This window comes from Felis catus, chromosome B3, assembly GCF_018350175.1.
Source record: "Felis catus isolate Fca126 chromosome B3, F.catus_Fca126_mat1.0, whole genome shotgun sequence".
NCBI lineage: Eukaryota > Metazoa > Chordata > Mammalia > Carnivora > Felidae > Felis > Felis catus.
Window position 1 is genome coordinate 49,769,027 of NC_058373.1, and position 19,984 is coordinate 49,789,010.

General features: G+C 34.0%; 1 protein-coding gene and 1 long non-coding RNA gene across 3 annotated transcripts in view; one reads left to right on the top strand and one right to left on the bottom strand.

The window, feature by feature from the left end:
• LOC123385930 overlaps positions 1 to 19,984 on the top strand; it is a 181,544-nt gene that overhangs the window by 97,853 nt on the left and 63,707 nt on the right. The window lies entirely within an intron of this gene.
• The window catches only part of UNC13C (unc-13 homolog C), a 675,102-nt gene that overhangs the window by 7,686 nt on the left and 647,432 nt on the right, over positions 1 to 19,984 (bottom strand). For both annotated transcript variants that reach the window (XM_045059288.1, XM_019832393.3), the window contains one exon: positions 18,420 to 18,437. In XM_045059288.1, the coding sequence (XP_044915223.1) occupies positions 18,420 to 18,437 (18 nt within the window). The remainder of the gene's footprint in view (positions 1 to 18,419; positions 18,438 to 19,984) is intronic.

Sequence of the window (19,984 nt, forward strand, 5' to 3'; positions counted from 1 at the left end):
GGATTACCATTAAAAGAACTTGCAGTTGCCTTACTAAGCACTTAATTAAGCTCTATTTGTTGCTTATGGACAAAGATGTATTATTGCTTTTCATTCCTGTAAGAGCTTTTCTACAAAATGCCATGCCAAAGCACTGGGGCCACCAAGATGGCTCTGTAGAACACCTGCTTTCATGAAGTCCGAAGCAGTCCAGGAGAGACCAACCTATGAACACAGTGCTGCAATATAGTGTGATAAGTTCTATAATGTATATTTGCAAGGTCTATTCATGGAATAAAAACGCATAGTCTATCTCCCCTGGTAAAGGTTAGTGAAGGGTTAACCTGCTGTACTGGAAAGTGCCTGTGATTTGGTGTCAGATACATTTGAATTCAAATCATAATTATATCACTAATGATTCCCTGATCAGAATGTGACACTTTCTCCAGTCTGTTTTTTTTATTTGTAAAAAAGGGATAATAACACCAACCTCTTAATATATACACATCTATTAACATGTGTGAACATACATATTTTTCCCCACAAATAGGAGCACATGTTCTATCCTTAGGATTACCCCTATTTTTTCACCTAAAACTATGTTATTAAGATGATTCCATTTCAGTATGTATAAAGCTATCCTTTGTTCTTTAATATACCCTCGGATATTACAGCACTAACTATGATGTAATTGTTTAATGAGTACTTGCATGAAAATAAATCACTGAAAGGTTTACAAATAATTAAAACATTAAAATATTTAAAACATTTAAAATAATGTTTGACCTTTATTCCATTATATGAATATATCATAATTTAGTGAAACATAATTTGGTTTCCAATCTTTTGCTATTATAGCCAAACTATAAAGAATACTTATTATTCATAACTTTATATATCTTCTTTGGGAAAATGTCTATTCATATCTTCTCATTTTTTAATTGGATTATTATTATTATCTTTTGGTATTGAGTTGTGTAAGTTCTTTATATATTTTGGATACTAACCCTTTATCAGCTATGACATTTGCAAATATCTTCTCCCATTTACTAGCTTGCTCTTATGTTTTGTTGATTGTTTCCTTCACTCTGAAGAAATTTTTATTATGGTGTAGTCCTGATAGTTTATTTTGGCTTTCTTTCCCTTGCCCCAGGAGACATATTTGGAAAAATGTTAATAGAGTCAACATTAGAGCAATTACTGCTTGTGCTGTCTTCTAGGATGTTTACAGTTTTGGGTCACACATTTAGGTCTTTAATCCATTTTGAGTTTACTTTTGTATATTGTATAAGAAAGTGGTCTCATTTCATTCTTTTGCATGTAGCTGTCCAGTGTTTCCAACACCATTTGTTGAAGTAATTGTCTTTTTCCCATTGGATATTCTTTCTGCTTTGTCAAACATTGACCATATAGCTGTGGTTTATTTCTGGGTTTTCTATTCTTTTCCATTGATCTATGTGTTTATTTTTGTTCTAGTGCCTTACTGTTAAGATGACTATAGCTTTGTAGTATATCTTGAAATTTGGGATTATGATGCCTCCAGTTTTGTTCTTCTTTTTCAAGATTGTTTTGGCTATTCAGGGTCTTTGTGATTCCATATACATTTTAGGATTATTCTAGTTCTGTGAAAAATGCTGTTGGTATTTTGATGGAGATTGCATTAAATCGTTAGATTGCTTTGTGTAGTATGCATATAATACTTGTTCTTCCAATCCATGAACTATCCCATAGAGATCTTAACAATTTATCCTCTCATATGCAATATATGAGATTAACAGAATCTTAACTTTTTGTAAAAATAAATGGCTAATGACCAAAGCTGGAAATAAAAGTTCTAAGAGACTTCCAATTTCTACCTTCAGAGAATCACTTTCAGGCCAGAACCTCTCAACAGGACTTGCTAAGAGCTAGTTCACCACAAGAACTTCACTCCCTGCCCCCGCCCATCCCATTCCTCTGATAATAAAAGGATTGAAACAAAGAAAGGGAGGGGAGGATAAGAAATGCTTTCTTTACCTGGTAAAGGGAAGAAAACTCCAAGACAAATACTCCTAAACCTAGGAAGTGCTAGGAAGCTGGTCATTTCATTTTTGAATTAGTGGTTTCCTTAGCAGACAGTATGACCTGACCAAAATGGGGGGACAACCAGCCACAGAATGTGCCAGGACTATCTCTTTAAATTCACGGTTCCATGATAATGTTAAAAGTAGATGTGCTTGTCAACTTTCATTTGACTCTCCAAATTTATTTTCCACCCTTCTCCACACTGCCCTCTGCCCTCTGCCCTCAGAGGCTGACAGTTTCACTGATGTCTCTACACTCTAGTGTCTATTTGGGTCTGGCCAATGGGAAGTGCTGGCAAGACATGAAAAGGAGGGGAGAGAGTTCAGGTATTTTTTTTTCTTTAGTCTCCTTCCTGTGGGTTCACCTTGTGCTGGCAAAATCCCACAACCAAATATCACAGTTCCCCTCCATCTGCTCTCACTATGTGACAATATTTTTCCTGGTTCTAGCTGCTGCTTCCTCTCTTGTTACTGTTAATGCAAGGAGTAGTTCAATAGTTCACTATTCCTTTTGGTTTCTTTATATCCCTTGCCCATTCCTTTCTACATACTTTCTTTATTAAATCCTTTCCAAAAAATCTCAGTTAACCTCAGTCCCTCAGTTCCTGCTGGGACTTTGGTTAACAGAGTTAACGTTTTTGATTTGCTCATAATTTAAATGAAAATGCTTCTGGTATTTTCCCAATAGTTTGTTTTGTGGAACAATGAGACAGTCTTTGGGAGGAGGAGTAGAGCTTAAAATAAAGACACTACTTAACCACTATTATTGTTATGGATTTTACAAGGGAGAAAATCCTGAAGGAGGGTCCTGAAGGCTGAGTTGAAATTCATCTTTTAGATAAAGGGGCTAAAGGAGATAGCATGAGAACACATGTGGAAGTCTCTTAAGTTTTTGGCCATGAGTGGCACAATCAGATTTATTTTTAGAAATAATTCTTCTCATTTGAGTAAAAGATGGATCATTCTCATCACTACATTCTCTTATGGAAAGACTCACGCCTACCTCTCACTGTACCATGTATTGAGTCCTAAAAACCCAGTGCTTTCCTAGGATGCTTTTTTTTTTTAAATTTATTTTGAGAGAGAGAGACTACATGTGAGCAGGGGAGGGGGAGAGAGAGGGAGAGAATCCCAAACAGGTCCTGCACTGTCAGTGCAGAACGCCATGTGGGGTTTGAACTTACAAACCATTAGGATCATGACCTGAGCTGAAATCAAGAGTCAGACGCTTAGCTGAGCTACCCAGGCACCCCTCCTAGGATGCTTATGATGATCTTTTAGTTAATCTGTGTTGTTGGTCCATGCTGTTCTCATGAGCCTAATTCTTGAAAACTTTCTTCATGTTTTCACCAAGACAAACCACATGTTGGGAATACCCTTTATCCATTATCCTATGAAGCCCTGTCCAAACACCTCTACTACAAAAATATTCTCATTTTTTGTCCTATAAATAATCTGCAATTGTGATTTCCTCAAATATTATAAAATCCTGGGCAATGGAATCAGACTGCTTTGATTATGAAGATGCTCTCAGTCACTGAGATAACACTTAATTAAAATTCCATGGACTTTCATTTTCTTATTTTTAAAGCAGGGATAAAACCACTTACCTGGCAGCATTGCGGTGAGGTTAAAAAGAGATAATTAAAAAATGTATATAGCCTATATTGAGTCTTGGATTTAACAGCTGCTAGTAAATGGTTTCAAGTTTATTATGATAATAATTCAATTCTTAATAAGAGAATATTTCAAAGTTGTTAAATTCCTTGAAGATTCATGCATAATGCCCACATACAAAAATTATGGAAAAAAATCTATGGATATTATGATTATCTAGATCAAGGACTTTAAGTAAAGAACTCCAGAGTGATGGACATTCTGCCCAAAAACTTTGGAATTCTCCTTTCTTCACTAAGACTTTCTGGGTTGAATAGAATAGAGATAGCAGATATGTAGAGCCCTCAAATGTCTAATAGGGAAAACTCCCTCTTTATAATGTAAAATGTTTTATTAACCGAGAATCTGGTGAAATGAGTTTTCTTGATTAATAAAAATTTTTTGTCTGTTTTTTTCACTATTGTTGAAATCACAGTCGATGAGAAAAGGCCTCTGAGCAACATGGAAAATTCATCCAAATTGCATATTTGCCTCTTGTTTCACTAAGGATCAGAGCCCGATCAGTGTCTGGGTTTGTGGTTAAAACTTTTACGGATCATCTTCTATGTATTCTATGAGCAGTGATGCAGCAGTGGCTGGTTTCTTCCCACAGTAAACATCATGAAATGATGGTCAGGCAAGTTACTGATTTAATGTATTTGTAAGTGCAAAAGCCTTCCATCAAAGCACTCAACAGGAGGTGTCATTTCTTCGTCTGAGTTTCTAATCACCAAGTAATTTAAAGTCTTTAATTGTGTTGTTATAGAATTTGAGAGATTTCTATGGTAGAAAATAGAAAATTCTAGCAAGGAAACTGGGTTTCTGTCTGCTGTCCTTATTTGGAGGAAAATTTTTATACTCTTTTAAAACAACAGCTTAAGAAACTTGCCTAAAACCTCTTAAAAGGTACTGTTTAAATGCACAGATACAAGTTATCCCCTTTTACAAACTGCTTTTCTTCAGTCTTCTTGTACATGCTGTGTGTGTGTGTGTGTGTGTGTGTGTGTGTGTTTCCTAAGGAGATAGGGACAGTTGCATTGGGAAGAAAAATAATAATAAAAATCATAATTATATACGCAGCAGTACCTGAACACTTCTGTGAAACTGCCTGGGTGGAAACATTTACTAAACTCTAAAAATACACATTTCCTTTTCTTACACAAAATGTGAAATTTACTGCTCAGTTAAGTCAAACATAGGCATGAAAAATACAAGTGTCACATTAGTGTCACAGCCCTAAACAAATGGAATTAGGAAGGAACTAGTTTAAAAGGGTTTTTCATTATTGCCATTATTGCTTTAATAGTTATGCTATTCACGATTGTCACTTTAGGACTCCAGGTCGTGCATCCATGGCCAGGTGTTGATACCACTCCCTAGCAACCAGGTTATACCTGGTAATGTAGTTAATTATGCAGATTTTTTCCTTCCTAACTACATTCCATAGGGGCAGGAAACCTCTGTGAATAATTCATACCTTTTATCTCCAATTATATAATAAATTTATGGTATTCTTTTGATAGGTACTAATGACCAATTCCTTGATTAAATGTGCAAGCAGTCCTCACTTTGCAGTGTGATATGCCCAGATTTCATTTCCCAGGGTTTAATTAAATAACCTCCCTCTCCCAACAAACAGGTTCAGATTTCAGCTACCATGGTATAGAAAATGTGTATCACTGCATAAGGAACAAATATTCTTGCTAGTATTTTAGTCCACAAATCACAACATAAATAACTGATCTGTCATCAGTAATCAACTACGTTGCTTCTTTCAAAGTCTGGTAGTGTTCATCCGTTCAGTTTACACACAGCAAGGTGTGTAGGTGTGTTGCTGCCTTGATTCCCAGTGATAAACCCATGTCATATTTTACAAACATGGATGATCAAAAGAGGGAATCGGTCAGCAAAGATGAAAGTGCAGCAAAGAAAGAAAAAGTGGTAACACTGGAGTGGAATTTGCAGAGAAGGTAAACGAGTTAGTTGACAAGATTACAGAGCTTGGGAATGTTGACACTACCACCAATGGGGAGACTAGAGAAGCAGCTGGGAACTCAGTGAACGTGAACTTAATGACATAAATGAACAAGGAGATGAAGATGTCCTGGTGGAAGTGACACTAGAGGAAAAACTTCATATTAAAGGAACTCTGGGATGTTATGACATTGCAAGTAGAAAGGATAAATTATCAGTAATGGATCCGGACTTTGGAAGGAGGAGGACATTCCACCGAGGCACGTGGTGAAAAGAAACTAGTTCTCACTAGTCTTCATAAGACTAGTGAGATTTATTCAAACTAGTCTTGATAAGATCTTAAAAAGAAATAAAACACTTTAATTCTCAATGTTTCTAGTATTTCCAATTACAGTGTATTAAGTATTTTACTATTCATTTTCCTATACATTTATAACTGACAGTAAAAGGTTTTGTGTCTTTTGACAAAATGTTTTCACAAGTCATGAATAAATCCCAATTTTCCCTATTAATTAGCAAAATTGCTTTGCAGAGTTGCAGTTTGCTCAGTAAAGTGGGGACTGTGTACATATGGTTGAATTGATTCATTTACTACTTTTGCAGGTGCTGAAACTATAGAAGTTGCTTACTTAAGTGAGATGTAAGTTACATGTGTGTTATACTTTGCAATACACTTTTCCTCCCATCTGGCAGGTTTGGTTTGCTATAGCCTTGAATCTGATTGTCTAGCATCTGTATTCAGTGAAATCTGTTGATTGCCTATCCCAGGATAAAAGAAAGGAATTAAACAAAAGCATTTTCAAGTTGAAGAAAATATATATTGATCAGGCAGTTATTTCTCAAAGAGGGAATGACAGCATATAAGAGATCCCATTTCCCATGGAATGGAATATAAAAATCACCTAATATGGTGGTTTTTATTCATTTACTTAACAATTTTTATGAGCACTGAATGAAAATTTAAATACAGGCTATGCCTGTTACATAATCCTGACTATTCAAAATCCATAGGAATTAGACGATTGTGTCTCAAACCAACACCTGGGCTTCTGAAATGTGTCCTTTGTCACCAACATTAGTAGGTCATGATTACCAAGCTTTCCACTTCAGGAATGAGTACAGCTTATGTGAATAAACATTGGCATGGTGGAGGATGAAAGAACTGCTTGCTTTATTTGAAGTCCTTTTTAGAAGAGCAGCTTTGAGGATAAAAGATCCTAATTACTATCAGATTATGATATACCATTATAACTCTAAAAGAGGTAGCTTCTCATCCTTCATAGTTTTTGCATATTCTGGGAGGCAATAAATAATACTGTAAACATTTAATAATGATTATTCATGTGATATTTTAAGTCGATAATTACCCCTACGTCCTCAATAAGCATCTTGTAAAATATTAGATGAAAAATATTATAGCTTCTCAAGTGACTCCTATATGTTAGCCAAACCGCCTAAGCCTCTCAGAAGCGGGGTTGAATCTGTTCCCATGGATTTTGGGTGGAACTCTCAAAGGGGGAGGGGCATGAGGACTTCATGAGGGACAACCATTCTGGCAATGTCACAGTTGAATATCAGAGCTGGCAGTTTTGTGACCCCGGGTGGGAGAGTAGCCTACTTCCCTTAAGTTGTTAGACATCATCAAAGATGGTAAATAAAGATGGTAGATAAAAGATGGTAAATAAAACCTTTAGGATATGTTTTTAAAAAAAAAAAAAGATGGGGGTTGAATAAACCAGGAAGTGGCTTATTGACTTGAACCTGTATCCTTCTCTTACCCCTTCTTGGGCTTTCCTCCTGTTTATTCCCTGTTCTTTGCTCATTAACTCCACAGTGTTTAATATGTATTTGACGAAGTTCATGGTAATTATAATGGGTAATTATAATGGTTATAATATATAACCATTTATGTTTGGCAGACATTGTATTAAGTGCTTTAGGTATAAGATCTTGCTTTGATATTAGATACAGGTAATGTATATATTTTACAGATAGTAAAACTGGGGCCTAGGTGTTCCTTGTCCAAATCACTAATTGGAAAAATTGGGATTTGATATCAGATCTCTGGCTAATAGGGTACATTATATCCCATGCTTATTAAATAGCTTCTTTTCTTCCCTCCCAGCTCTGTCACATCAAAAAGGAAACAGCAAACTCTGTCTTGGTGTTTTGTTTTGTTTTGTTTTGTTTTATGGCATTTAAAATCTTGGTGAACTAAAATGCAGTAAAGATGTGAAATGAAAGATAAACACCATACTACATAGATGGATAGCAAATGTGTATGTAAGATTATATGGTTTTATGTGATAGCATTTAGCTTGCATTGGTAACTTTTTATTTTAAACTCCCTAGTATTTTACCCATTAACCTTCATAGTAATCATTCAAATGTATATTTAAATTAATTTTGCTTCTTGGAACAATATGGTTTCTTAGATCTTTGTGCTTTATCTTTAAACTTATTACTGATCGAAACATATTCCTACTTTACTTCAGTGAGTTTCCGTAGCTAAAACATGCTGAAGTGGGTCGCTGTGAAATTCATCAGTGATTAATAAGTTTTGAAATAAGTGTCAAATCTTTGAATTAAGTCACTGTGCTAGCCGGGTAGCCTTTTAGAATTGTTTTGGAAAAAAAAAATTGTTTTGGAAAGTTTAGTTATTTGAACTTGAAATATTTTAGGACTGAGGGGCACCTGCGTAGATCAGTCACTTGAGCATCTGACTCTTGATTTCTGCTCAAAGCATGATCTCACAGTTCTTGGGATCAAGCCCCATGTCAGGCTCTGTGCTGAGTGTAGAGCCTGCTTGAGATTCTCTCTCTCCCTCTGCCCCTCCTCTCCTTGCTCGCATGCATGCTCTATCTCTTTCTCTCTAAAATAAAAAAAGATACATTTTGAGATTGAAAAATATGAACAGTTTTTAAAATAAAAGGATGTTAGACCTAAACAGAGCCTTAGGGACTATTTGATCTATGCACCCTAGCTGCAAATGTTGGATGTATCAGTGACCAAATAGTGCTGAGAAGTGGCTATTTATCTTACTGGTTTACCTGAATGTATTACCTGAATAGATCATTTTCTTTGAGAATGAATAAACATACGAAACTTAGTAAGGGGTTTCTGAAGAACAAAATCTATAGCATAAGAAAAGGGTAACAATACCTCAAGGACTCAAAGGAGAAAGCCTATCACTAGAAATGATGTTCCTGAAGAAACCAGAATAAAAAGTGGAGCCATAATAAAAAGTAAATTTTTGGAGCTAAAAGATTCTAAATTTTTAAACAATTCAGTTTGTTTCAGAAAAATAAAGCAAAAAAAATATATAAAGGTAAAAAAAGGAGAAGAAAGGAGAAGACGAGTAAAAAGAAGAGGATAAAGAAAAGCGAGAGGAAGAAAGGAGGAAGAGGGGGTAAAGAAATATATCCAAGAAGAAATGGGAGAGAATTTCAGCTGGCCTTTATTTTTCCTCACAAAATAAAATTCAGAAGGAAATGGAACAATGCCTATAAAGTTATGAAGGAGTCTATGATCCTAGAATTTTAAATCTAGCCAAGTTGTTTCTCAGGTGTGAAAGAAACAAATTAATGTGCAAAAATTCAAGAGCTAAGAACCTTTTTTATATTTTATATATAGATACATATTTTTTTCAGAGAAGACTGGAGAAGTTGTGTTGTATAAAGCATGGTAATGAGTATTGGTACCATTTAAATACAAGAATATATTTTATTGTAACTATCAGATGGATATCAAATAGATACATATCCCTTATTAGATTTGAATTTATGAGGGCAGGCATAGTCTTCTTAGTTTTATATTCTGAACGCCTATCTCTGTGCCTCACACAATGAAGCAGCTCCATAAAGGGATGAAAGAACAGAAGTTTGGATGATGTGTGAACAGGAGGGCAGATAGTAAGAAAGGATGAACTGGGGGGGTGCCTGGGCGGATGAGTCGGTTGAGTGTTGGACTTTGGCTCAGGTTGTGATCTCAGGTTCTTGAGTTCAAGCCCACATCAGGCTGGCTCCCATCAGTAGGGAGTCCGTATCAGCAGGGAGCCCACTTCGGATCCTCTGTCCCCTTCTCTCTGTCCCTTTCCCACTTGTGCATGCTTTCTCTCTCTCTCTCTCTCTCTCTCTCTCTCTCTCTCTCTCTCTCAAAATTAAACGTTTGAAAAAAAAAAGGAATGAAGTCTTTAATGGCAATATAACTTTCAAAGGTTTGTCTCTTGGTTCTCATGTTGGAATATTGGGTGAGTCAGTGGTGAAATAATGAAATTATGGACATACTCAATGGAGATTTTCCTTATCAAAGTAAATAGGTAGTGATCTATGCCTGGCTTCTACACAGAAGTACTCTCTTCTTGTAATGTAATAGCTACAGAGAGGCAAGTTACTATCTTTCCAGGAAAACTGTGAATTCAAATAGTTAAAAACTATTGTGTGAACAGGTGATTATGAAGAATTTGCTTTGTAGCAGCTTAAAGATACTCATGGCAGTTTCTTAATTATAGAGATTTTGGGAGTTTGGGGTTGTGGGTATTAGCAATGGCACAGGTTCTATTTAATATTTTGTTAAAATGACACAACACTAGCAATAATGAAAGAAGAATAAAAAGATAAATCCTGGGGAGAAAAAAAAATTAAAATTATAGAGGAAGTCTACAAAACTAGATATGAAGTTCATCTGAAGTTTTTATACTATGTAAGGATTCATAAAAGGAAAAACAAGAAAATTATTAAATATAAGAAATAAGGAGAGAAACTTGATAATCAATTAAGAACCTCTCCCCACCTAGTCCCTCTGGGGAACTGCTTTCCTTGTTACAACAGCTGGAACACTAGGAAATGGCGATGGAGTTTTCACCCTTTTTATTTTATCACAGCACTTCTTTGATGTTGCAATACATTATTTATGTGCTTCTAGTCTGTCTTGCCTACCAAAATATAAGCTCTGTGAGGAAAAGATCTTTGCCACGGTCACAAATGTTTAGTGCCTGACACAATATGTAGGAGGTACTCTAAGTTTTTGCCAAATATACACAGTGACAAAATGTCAGAGAAAGGTTAAGAATAACACTTAAAGTAGAAGTTTGAGGGTTTGTGCCTTGCCTCAGACTCTGTGCTGACAGCTCAGAGCCTGGAGCCTGCTTCAGATTCTGTCTCCCTCTCTCTCTGCCCCTCCCCTGCTCTGTCTCTCGAAAATTAATAAATGTTAAAAAAAATTAAGACCTTATTCCTTAAATGTTTTATATTTTTATTGATCAATCCACAAATATTATGCATTTATAATTATATACATTAATAGGTTTAAAATTTTTTATAAATGGTGTTATCAGTATGATTCTACATCTTTATTTCAGTCAACATGGTTTCAGAGGTTTAATAGATGTTGCTATAGTTCACTCATTTTTAACTATGTCATTTTATGAATAGATCATTATTTATTCATACACTCCCCTATTAATGATTGTTTCCAATATTTTGCTATAGCAAATAGAGAATAAAATAGCAGCACCATTTCGATAGCCATTTTTTATTATGTCTCTTGTTGAGATTTTGATTGGCATTGCATTTAATTTATAGATTAATTTGGAAATTGGGACTTTGATGATACTGTTGCACAGTACATTAGCACGGTACTTCTCTCCATTTATTCAGTTATTTATTTAACTACCTTGAATAAAATTAATATTTTACTGAATTTATTTGTAGGCATTTTATTGTCTTATTGCTATTTTAAATGTTTTTTTTCCTTACTTCCTAATTGTCTATTAATTGTGCAAAGGAATGCTGTTGAGGTTTCATGTTGATTTTGTAAGCAGCAATGTTACTAAAACTTCTTATTCTAATAGTTTATAGATTTGCTTATGCCTTCTAGGTAAATAATGTCTGCTTATAAGGCTTTTTTTTTTCTTTTTCAATTCACTTTTTGAGTAGAGAAAGCATAGTCTCCCTAATTAATTTTATGTGTATGTAACCTTGAGATAAAAACCTAACATGGAGAGTATGTAAAGAGAACCCCACCAAACTAGTTTGTACATATAACTATAAAAATCTGAAAGAAATATTGATAAAATGCAACTCAGCAAGTACAGTTTATTTTAACTAGAAAAACTTTGTTCAAACTATAATCCTAATAAATATAACTGAAAATTATCTCATAAATTCTGAAGAAAAAAAAACATTTGATAAATTTCACTGCCCATTCATGATAACAACTCTTACATAATTCAGATTTTGAGGATGGTTTCTAAATGTGATAAAGAATATTCATTTTAAAACAATAACCAGTAGGATACCCACATGTTAATTATTAGAAATCTACTTTTAAATTGGTAGCAAAATAAGAATACAGTGGTCTAAAATTTTATATGAAGGCGGTGATTTCAAAATAGAAAATACAGTGTGGCTCTTTGAAATGGCAACATTAATTTTTTTTTGCGAAACTATGCTTATAAAAAAACCAATATAATTCAAAAATTATTTGCCTTGAATTTCTTTAATTAACTTGAGATATAAAAATCATAAGAAACAAGTAGTTATATGATTTTGGATGACAATATATATTATCATCAAAGCAGCAAAATAAATGTGTATGTGTGTATATGTCGTAAATATATATCCTGAAATCTAATTAAAAATGTGATAAAACCATGGAATTTGTTTCAGGCATAAAAAGATAGCTATAAAGAAAAATATATCTAACATTAAGATAAAATACATTAAGGATGTCACTTATTTGCATATTTAGTTACAGGTTTATTGCGATTCTAATTAGAATCCCAAAGGCTTATTTTTTTTTTAAACAGAATCCAAAGCCCATTTGGAAAATGCAATTCTAATAGAAACTAAGAACTTATTAAAAGCAGAACTTATTAAAGAGAAATATCATTTTATCACAACTTATTAAATGAATAGTAACTAAGAACATATGTAAAAAGAAAAATGAAAATTTATTATTATAAGCTGTTAAAACATTTTATCAGGCAGCAGTAATTAAATTGGTCTAATTCTGGACTGTACATGGTCAGGGAGAAAGGATAAAAGGTCCAGAAACAGAATTCCAATATAACTAAGATAACAATGGCAAAAGGATCATCAGTAGGAAAGGGAAAGATTACTTAATAATTGGTGGAAGAATTGGCTACTATTGGGATAAAAAGTTTACATTCTCATCATATATCACATACTAAAGATAAATTCTGGTACATTAAAAAGTTAAAAAAATCAAACTAAAAGAAGAATATAATATAGACAAATTTTAATTTGATATTTGCATGTGGAAAGACTCCTGGGACTTAAAGAATAAATCACAAAGGAAAATACATTGAAAACATTTGTAGGTCAAAAGACATCTTCAGCAATTGATCAAGAAAATGTTGGCAGCAATGTTATAGAGAGTTACTACCCTTAATTTGTACAGCAATCATACAAATCGATAAACTCTAAGATGCCAGTAAATAAGTGAATATAGGTCATAACCAGACAATTCACTAAGAGAAGTTCACTTAGTTAGTATTGAAAATGTTTAACTTTTTTGTAATCAAATTAATATACAATGAAATATCTCATATTACCTATTACACTAGCAAACATGTTAAGCAAATACAACCACCTAATGCTAGAGCTTTAGTGAAAAAATCAAATTCAAATCTGATTTTGATGGGAGTGGAAGTTGGAACAAACGTTTGTTGGAGAAATACTTGGGTATTACATGTTTTTTAGATATTCACGACTTTGGGTTTAGTATTTCCATGATGGAATTCTATTCAAAATTTAATTCTAAATACATAATGATTTACACTTATAAAAATAGTTAACTGTTTAAAATATTAATTGAAATTTGAAAAATAAAATTAAGTATATTGTAACGAGAATAAACAATAAATTATGAAATATCTATGGGATTGGAGATAAGCATGAAATAGTGACAAAGCTGATAATATCATGTAAAATCCTTAGCTTGAAATACTATATGAAAGGGACACATAAATGCATATAAAGCTTTTGAAGTACTTAAAATATAAGATGAATATCATAAGTTTAATAATTTCTAGGTAATCTTTTCCTTTTTTATACCATTTTGTATTTTTTAAAATATTTTTTTAAATGTTTATTTTTGAGAGAGAGAGGCAGTGTGTGAATGGGAGAGGGGCAGAGAGAGAGGAAGACATAGAATCTGAAGTAGGATCCAGGCTCTGAGCTGTCAGCACAGAGCCCAAGTGGAACTGATGACCTGAGCCAAAGTCAGATGCTCAGCAGACTGAGCCACCCAGGAGCCCCTACTATTTTGTATTTTCTATTGTTTTCCAATATGCATATGTTACCTTTATAATCAAAATAAAATAAGCTTATTAAAACAAGGTTTTAAAACTTGTGTCAGGGGAATATGATTTAATATTGATTGAAACACAAACTTTTTCAATAAATAGGAATTTTAAACTCCTGATTACAGGGGTTTGAAATAATACATCCATACATTTTTGCAGAAAAGTTTGATAAAGATTATAAAAAGCTGAGTCTTTCAGGATTCTTATAAATTCCTCCAGAGATTAATTCACAAATTTTTAAAAAACTCAACCAACCTTTATACCGGTCTTCTGACTTCTTTGTATGTTATTTCTCATATTTTATTCTCAAATTTCTTGACTGTACTGTCCATTTTATCACTTATTTCTCATTTAGTTTCCTGTCATCTCATCTTGCAGCATAATTCCACAGAAATTTTGGGAATCGTAATGATCTCTTTATTAACCATATATATTTTTTTTCCAGTTCCTTGCCGTTTGCTATGTCTTTGACCTTGATACAGCTGGCTACCTCCTTGCAGTCCTTTCCCACTTGGCCTTCTTCACTGTCTACCTTCTTGGTTCACTGTTTGTTTCTTGTTTACTCTTACTCTTCTTTGGAGCCTCCATTTTCTTATTTCAGCTCTTTGTTGTGTGATACTCCCCATATCAGTCCTTGGCTCTCTCCTCTCTTGTCCTAATACTTGGTTTTATAATTTCAACTGTAATCTTTCTAAAAAATATTTATTTATTATGAGAGAGAGAGACTGTGAACAGGGGAGGGGCAGAAAGAGAATCCTAAGCAGGCTCTGCACTGTCAGTGCAGAGCCCAGCATGGGGCTCCATCCCATGACCACAAGATCATGACCTGAGCTGAAATCAAGAGTCAGACACTTAATTGACTGAGCTACACAGGCACCGCCCCTGCCCCCTGCCAACTGTCATCTTCATTAATTTTTAAATGTACATTTCTAGTCCTTATCCTGATCTTTCAGCTGAACTCCTTTGCCAATTGTCTAATGAATCTCCTGTTTGATGTTTTCTCCCTCACTTAACCTCATTAAATCCAAAAATTAATTTAAGGTGTTCTCACACCTCTCCAGCTGGCAACCTGTCCATTTCCAACCAACCTTGATAACACCATTCTTCCTTCCATCCAAGCTGAAATCATTGATAACCATATGGAACTTTCCTTCTGCTTTATTTGCTGATCCTAATAATAACTAAATGTTGTGCATTATTCTTCACATAGTTTGTTTGATTCACTTTCTACTTCGACTTTCTACTCTGTTAGTTTAGGACCTTACCACCATATCTAGATAGCTATGTCACCTTCCACGATGTCACTTTGTTTTCATGTACTTCAATTATATTTTGTACAACTTAGTAGGACTAAGCTTCTCCAGATAAGGATTCCATCCTGTTACTCTTCTCCTCTTAAAATCAAGGGCTCTTGGTGCTTTGACAGGAAATTCTAGATTCCCTAGGTAACTCTTGGCCTTAGAAATTCTGCCTTCATTAATTATAATCAAATTTCTCTCTCACCACACCCAGCAATATCCCTTTTCACAAGCCTTTATTCCATGTACTCGAGTACTACCCCCTTCAAGCTCTGCCACCCCTCCACGGCTTCCCCGTCAGTCCAGTCTATGTTGTTCAATGTCACTTGGAGCCACTTCTGCATTTTTATTTATACCGCCCATTTTGGCGATTAATAATATTCTGCCTCATCCTGTATTCCTGTGTTTTCTCCTACCAAACTTTATTTCATCATGAAGTTACACCAATATTAAAATAGTTTCAACTATAATTGTCTAAAATGTTTGACAATATCCACTATTGAAAAGCAGGTAGGATAACTGATGTAAAAAGAAAATATTTGGAAAGTAAGTTTTGGAGATGCAACATTGTTACAATGCAGTGTGCATAGAAGATAAGACCTCAGTCTCTGAGCCATATTACCTGGATTTGCATGCAGCCTCCACCACCTATTAGCTGGGTGACCTTGGGCAAGTTACTTAATCTCTCTGTGCTTTAATTACCTCATTTGTAAAACAGAAATAATAGCAGCACTTGCCTCATTCAAATGTTGTAAAGATTCAATGTGTTATTACCTGTAAGAGACTTAACAAAAGTATGTGGTATATACGAAGTCCTTCCTATTATTGTGGTTTCTTAAAATATTACGCTAGTCATTTCCATTTTCTATGAACCTGTTGTACAGAATTACATTTATATGTGTGTGTATATCTATATCTATATCTATATCTATATCTATATCTATATCTATATCTATATATCTATATCTATATCTATATCTATATAAAGATGTATATGACTAAAGATGTTAATGGCAACATTTTTATAATGGTTAAAAAATTAGATACAACCTATATGTTTATAAATTGTAAAATAAAAAATGAGTATTTTATTATGAAATATGAAGCCACACTAAAAGAGGGAAAGAAATCTATATATAAGTTATGAAAATATGTGTATGAGAAATAGCCTAACAGGATGCACATTATTCAATTATGCGGGGGAGGTGGGGGAAGAAAGTAGAATGTAAGTTTCATATGTGTATGATTTAAAGTCTTGGAGAATAAACATACAAGTACCCATGATAGGACTGGAAACACTTTCATATTACCTGATTTGTTTTTAGTGAGTATCTACCACTTGTTAATTAAAATGTTTCCATATATAAAAAGAACCAGAAGCTTAGAGTAGGAAAATGTACATGATGAGTTCAGTTCACAGACTTAGAATCCTGTGCTTTCCCTAACAATGAGAGTACACACTGCAGACATGGCTGTCATTTTGACCAGGACATTATCTACCCCACCAAGCAGATATCATGAACAAATTGCTGAATGCAGCCTGTGAGCAAGTAATTGAACAGTGTTGAGAGGAAAGTTAGTAATATGCATTGATGGGTAGACAGACCCGTGTTCACAGTGATCCGGTAATAGATACCTGGATGACAGCAGAAGACAGAGCTCACTTCCTCACGGTAATCAGTCAAGAATGCTCACTCAGCAGAATATTCTCAAGCAGCAGTAAAAGCCATTAAAAAATCAGCTTTGTTAGGTATAACAGTGCAAAGACCCAAGAGATGACCACAGTTACCAAGAGTAGCTCACAGGGTGAAGGTTCATTTCATATTGAAGACTTTATTGCAGGCCAAAAATGGAAGAAATAGAGACTAGTGTTGAAATAGTAAAACATAACTTCACCATTACTTTGGAGCAGCTACACAACAGGAGGCGTGCCTACACAAATTAACTCCTCTGCAGAGAAGGCGACAAGAGTTGGTAATACATGGCCCTGACCTTTTCATCAAGAAGTGGTCTAATCTAATGTAGTGCAGCAAGGATAATATAACAAGACAGAATAAATAACATTTATTTGTAAATATAATGTAATAATAAATAAATGATAAATAAATAATAATGATAATAATAATAATAAATAAATGATAATATATAATAAATAAATAAATAAATAATATATAATAAATAAATAAATAAATAAATAAATAAATAAATAATAAATGATAAATAAATAAATAATAAATAAATGTAATGGACAGAATAAATAACATTTGTCAGAAGAGAAACAGAGAATACATATGGTTCCACTTTCAGCAGATAGAGTGAACACAAGGAACTTAATGCAAGAACACCCCTGTGACTTCTCTCCTCCTCCTCTTCTTTTTTTTTTCTTTTTTGCTTATTGATCATTACACAGCACTGAATAAAACTTTGAAATCTGGAATATGTAAAAACTGGGTTACTGTACAGATTTTAAAAATAATAATTTCATTTGGTAATAATATATAAAACCTGCCAGTCTTCTAGATGTTACTGCATTCCCTACCTTCAGATAAGTGGAATAAAATATTAACATAAATAACTATATTTGAAGATACTATTTTGGTAATCTGAATGATTTGGGTTTGAATCCTAGCTGCGGCATTTATTAGCTGTGGTCTTGGCAATCATTTTACCACCTCTGAAACTTAGTTTATCTGTGGAAGTCAAGTAATCACATATAATTTATAATACTAGGAGGATAAAAAGTAACCTAACTGAACTCACTGTCTACCATGTATTAGGTGCTTATGAACGTTAATTCCTCTATATTCTTTCATTTTAATTTGGGTGAGATGATCTATTTAATTTTTGTTGTAAAAATTCATATTTAAAGCAAAAAAAATGAGTTGTTATAAAGGCAAATATAGTAAAACCTTGGTTTACGAGCATAATTTGTTCCAGAAACATGCTTGTAATCCAAAGCATTTGAATATCAAAGTGAATTTCCCAATAAGAAATAATGGAAACTCAGATGATTCATTCTACAACCCAAAAATATTCATATAAAAATGATTACAATACTGTAATACAAAATAATAAAGAGAATACAAATAAAGGTAAATAAACAAGTTAATCTGCACTTACCTTTGAAAACCGTTGTGGCTGGTGTGAGGGAGACAAGAGAGAGGAGGGTTATTGTGTAGGATGACTTTCACTATCACTGCAGAATCACTGCTATCTATTGGCTCAATGGAATCTTTTCTGCATGGGGGCCATTATATACACTCACATGGATGTTGACTACAGTACAGTATTAATAAACTCTTGTCATATACTGTATCTAATTTAAGAGGCAATAAAGGCAGCAGAAGAGAGCGTCTATATCTGCAGGCAGCCTGACCCATAACAAAGCAAAGCATTCCTAAGCTTACTCTTTGGTGGAAAAAGTGAAGGATTGTCTGTAGGTGCTTTGGGGTGACAAAAAATATACTAGTGCCAGTTGAGGGCACCTTCCAACATACTGAAAAATCACTGATTTCTGCCAAATACCATGACCTGAGACCAAGCATCTAAGCATGGGAGACAATCACCCGTAATCTCACAGAGAGTGAAAGAAGAACCATTGGCTCAGTTGTGATCATGTGATGTTCGGTGTCATGTACTACTCGTATTGCAAGACTTCTCTCATTTATCAAATTAAAATTTATTAGAAATATTTGCTCCTCCTGTGGAACATGTACAGAATAAATTACTCTCAATCCAAGATTTTACTATATCTGGAATATATTGATTTTATTTTAGCTTTAACTTAAGCCTTAGATTTGTTGAAGCAGTATTAAACATCTACTCTTCGGTAATACTTATTTTCTTGCAGAAACTATGAACTTCGTCTGACAAGTGAAGATAATTTTTTTCTAAAGAAGGGAGAATACGTATTTTTGAGGGGATTTTAAATTTTGAAGTAAACACACATAAAACTACCAAATCAACTCTTTGCCTGAAGCTATCAGGAAAAAAAACAAAAAGCAAAGGGCCTCAGAAATAATTCCCCCAAACTGTATTCTTTACAATTATATCATTCTAAAAACTTCGTAAGTTCAAACAATGCTGAGGAACTCCCAGGCTGTGTACAACATTAAAAATTATTTATCTTTCTAAAGAAAACATTAAATCTGACTCTGATAAAGGGCAAGCATGCATGGAGAAACACAGATAAGAGACAGTGTTCTGGAGTGTAAATACTGGCTTCTAGTAATTTCCATGGCCCAGTACATCCCTATGCCCTGTGGTTTGGTTCCAACCTGAGACTTGCCAGCATTCTTATAATTCATTCCCATTTTTGTTTAAACTATTTAGGATTAGATCTCTGTCAGAGCCAACCACTGGTTGCATTCATAATGCAGAATTTGCCATAAAACCGGATACCACTGCCCTAAAAAATCCATCCATTCATCCATCCAGGATCTGAGGCTGAAGTCAAATGCCATGTTCTTCATGAGGCCCTCCTTGACCCTTCCACCAGGAAAGTCTCTCCTCTTACACAACTTCATTTATAATTCTTTTAAAGTTTTTAATATTTTTTAAAGTTATTTACATACAAAACGCTTATATTTCCAATTCAGTAAACTATAAACTTTCTAAAGACAAAGGACTTTAATAGATTCTACTCTATAACTGCTATGCCTTCCCCAGTGCATGAACTTATTAGG